A 4,046-nucleotide genomic window follows, 5' to 3' on the forward strand; every position below is an offset into this window, starting at 1 on the left:
AGTCCATTAACAACTAAAAAATATTTTTAAAAATACCATATAGATAATACAAGTATAGGCTGTTAACTTGAATGGCTCTCAAATTCAGAATTTCTGGTGGTGATTTAGAAAGAGTCCTGGATTGAAAGTCAGAAAGACTCATTTTGAGTCTTCGAATTGCAGTGTTCTGTGTGATCTTGAGCAAATGTCTATTTTCTAAATCTTAATTTTCTAATAATAAAATTAAATGAATTCAAGATAATATAAAGAGTTAGAATGCTTATATTTAACAATGTTAGTAGGTATTCACTAAGTGAATGATTGAGTAATAAGTGGCTTACACTCTCTAAAGTGGTATAAATGAGGTGGGTTTATGTTATAATCTTTGTTTTATTTCAGATTTTCCACTTTATGGCATCCAGCAAATCTGAATTGAATCTACATGGCCAGTACAAACAATGTGACTGAGTTAATTATCACAGGACTTTTCAAGGATCCAGAGGTGCAGAGAGTGTGCTTTGTGTTGTTTCTCCCTGTGTACCTGGCCACTGTGGTGGGCAATGGCCTCATTGTTGTGACGGTCAGTGTCAGTAAGAGTCTGCGCTCCCCCATGTACTTCTTCCTTGGCTACCTCTCCCTGGTGGAGATCTGTTACTCCTCTACTGTGGTCCCTAAATTCATCACTGACTTACTTGCCAAGGTCAAAACCATCTCCCTGAAGGGCTGTCTGGCCCAGATCTTCTTCTTCCACTTCTTTGGGGTCACTGAGATCCTCCTGCTTGTGGTGATGGCTTATGACCGCTACGTGGCCATCTGCAAGCCTCTTCATTACATGAACATTATGAGTCGTCAACTGTGTCACATGTTGGTGGCTGGTTCCTGGCTGGGGGGCTTCATTCACTCCATGATGCAGGTTCTTGTCACTGTCCCACTGCCCTTCTGTGGTCCCAATGTGATGGACCACTATTTCTGTGACCTGCAGCCTTTATTCAAGCTAGCCTGCAAGGACACCTTTGTGGAGGGGGTCGTTGTGTTGGCCAACAGTGGATTAATCTCCGTCTTCTCCCTTATCATCTTGGTGTCCTCCTACATCGTCATCCTATTCAACCTGAGGAACCGCTCTGCGGAGGGGAGACGCAAAGCCCTGTCCACCTGCGCCTCTCACATCACAGTGGTCACCTTGTTTTTTGGACCTGCCATCTTCCTTTATATGCGGCCGTCATCCACCTTCACTGGGGACAAACTGGTGGCTGTGTTCTACACGGTCATCACCCCCATGCTGAACCCCATCATCTACACACTCAGAAACGCAGAGGTAAAAACTGCCATGAGGAAGCTGTGGGGCCAAAAGAACTCAGGGATGTAGTGAATGGAGAATTAAGAATGCCGAAGGAGTACGGACATGGTGAAATGGGTTTTGTTTTCATTAAATATTCAACACTGCAGGGGACAAACCTGTGTACCTAATGCTACTGCTGCTGTGGTATTCCTTATAACCAGAGACTCCCAGGTATCCTGGTGTGGTGTCCAAAGAAAGAGGTCTGATTTTCTCACTGAATCTCATGGAATTTGATTGCCTCTATGTTTTCTCACAATACCATGGATTTTTGGATGATTTCAAGGTGAAAAGTAGAAATGCAAAAAACATTTTTAGAATAACATATATTTGTTTATTTGTTGACACCTAGTTATTGTACAACTATGGTACAGTTGTGGGGTTCAGTGTGATGCTTCTACACATGTATACATGGTGGAATGATCAGATCAGAGCAGGGTAGTTGGCAGGTCCATCACCTGAGACAGTTGGCATCTCTGATCTGGGAAAAAACCAACATCCTTTCTACTAGCTTTATTGAAATAGTTAATTGTTGTGATTCATAGTTATTCTACTGTGCTTTTAAACATTAAGAGGCATTCCTTTCTACAGGGGAGCATAATTTAGCAAACATTTTTGTAGATTAAGATCACTCTCCTCTTTCTTCCTCTCCCTTTTCCTGTTTGCCCTTCCCTCCCTTCCTCCTCCTTTCTTTCCCTCCCTCCCTCCCTCCCTCCCTCCCTTCCTTCCTTCCTTCCTTCCTTCCTTTCTCTTTTCTTCCCTATTTAGTATTCTGCAAGATACTTACCTAGGTTTCTTTTAAAAGTGAAATGAGCTGGGCACAGTGGCACATTCCTATAGGTTGAGGTAGGAGAATTGCAAGTGCAAGGCATGCCTTACAATTTAGTGAGACCCTTAGCAGCTTAGCAAGCCCCTGTCTCAAATATCTGGGGATATAGCTCAGCTCCTGGGATTAATGCCCAGGGAAGCCAACCAACCACAGGAATTTTCAGGTAATGTTTGGGTATGAGGTTACCGATCCGATTTTCTCTTCCAATGTGGACAAGTGATGTATTTCAATTTTTCTATTCTTCTGTTTGTGTCTGTATCTACTACTAGAGACTGTCTGATCATGATTACCAAAAAAAAAATCCCTGCCGCAATTTAAATTCTTGTGACATGTTGGCACAAAAGATGTCTTTTGGTCACAATTTCCACGCTTGATAAAATAGTATCAAAATGGCATAATTTCTACCTACTATTAGGGAAAGTTGAAATAAAATGTTTTCACAAAAGAACATCATTTTTAGTCTCAACCAGATGTAAAAATTAGAATGTTAGAAAATGCTTACTGCCCTAAATTAAAGAATGAATGGGGAGGGCAATGATGTCCATGCATGTTTGTACTCTAGACCTCTGTCCCTTATTGTAAGTGACTATGTCAATACCATTCTTTTGGTGATCATTGCTACTTCCTGGTGAAGGGAGATGAGACAGTCTGGGTCTAAGTTGTTATTTCACTTCTCAGAATCTCCATGTCACCACACTGTCCCTTACCATTCTGGACATTTTATCACAAAAATGGCCCCTCTTGGCTTTGGAGTCACACAAGTTGCACTGAATTTTCCCTGGATCCATGCACCTTTCCTTGAAGATCAGTTGCAATAAGATCAGCAGGAGCTCTTGCAGAGGGAGAGAGCACCCCTGGTTCACTGTAAGCCTTAGGGGTTTCCCTTCCTCCTATTAGTGCAGGTTGAACTTGTAGGTGAATAGAGGTTTTATTTTATTTTTTAATTTTTTATTGTTGGTTGTTCAAAACATTACATAGTTCTTGATATATCATATTTTCACACTTTGATTCAAGTGGGTTATGAACTCCCATTTTTACCCAGTATACAGATTGCAGAATCACATCAGTTACACATCCATTGATTTACATGTTGCCATACTAGTGTCTGTTGTATTCTGTTGCCTTTCCTATCCTCTACTATCCCCCCTCCCCTCCCCTCCCCTCCCCTCTTCTCTCTCTACCCCCTCTACTGTCATTCATTTCTCCCCCTTGTATTATTTTTCCCTTTCCCCTCAATTCCTCTTGTATGTAATTTTGTATAACCCTGAGGGTCTCCTTCCATTCCTGTGCATGTATCATTTTCTCAAAATGAACCCAGTTGTAATGTTGAACTATAATACACTAATAAAAGAAAAAAAGACAAACATTGTCTAAGTTACTGAAATATTGATATTGATAAATGCCATTTAGCATTTGAGTGCCTTTAATTATTGATTTTGTCACCCTACTAAATGTTTATTTGGAAATTGATATACAATAATCCTTTACAAAAAAATAAAATGTAGCAAACTACTCTGCATATACAATTTTGTATTTTTCCCCATTAATTGCTTGTATCCTGTTAGATATAGCTTGGATTACACGTAACTGAAGAATGAGCAAGTGACGGGTGCAATTGCCAGGCACAGAGGTAGAAATTGCAGCGTGGATGGAGATGTTCTCTACTGTGCCGTCCAACATGGGAGTGGCTAGTGAGCACCTGCAAGATGAGACTGAGGAACTGCATTTTAGTTTCATCCAATTTTAGCAGGTTTATGTTAGCGGATGCCATAGGGCGCCACACAGCCCTAGCGGTTTGTTTATATTGCAGAAGGCAGGAAGAAAGAATGGAGGAGGCAAAACTGAGTAGTTGGGTTTTTAGGAGATTCTCAAATGTGCCACACAGAACTTTGTCATCTTATT

General features: G+C 41.0%; 1 protein-coding gene across 1 annotated transcript; it reads left to right on the top strand.

The window, feature by feature from the left end:
* The first annotated feature begins 421 nt into the window (after positions 1-421).
* LOC124099788 (olfactory receptor 4B1-like) lies at positions 422-1,345 on the top strand. Its single transcript, XM_046455014.1, has one exon. The coding sequence runs from the start codon at positions 422-424 to the stop codon at positions 1,343-1,345; it is 924 nt and encodes a 307-aa protein (XP_046310970.1).
* The last annotated feature ends 2,701 nt before the right edge of the window (positions 1,346-4,046 follow it).

Source organism: Marmota monax, unplaced genomic scaffold, assembly GCF_021218885.2.
Source record: "Marmota monax isolate L192 unplaced genomic scaffold, Marmota_monax_Labrador192_F-V1.1 WCK01_AAM20220418_F8-fsc00047, whole genome shotgun sequence".
NCBI classification, from domain to species: domain Eukaryota; kingdom Metazoa; phylum Chordata; class Mammalia; order Rodentia; family Sciuridae; genus Marmota; species Marmota monax.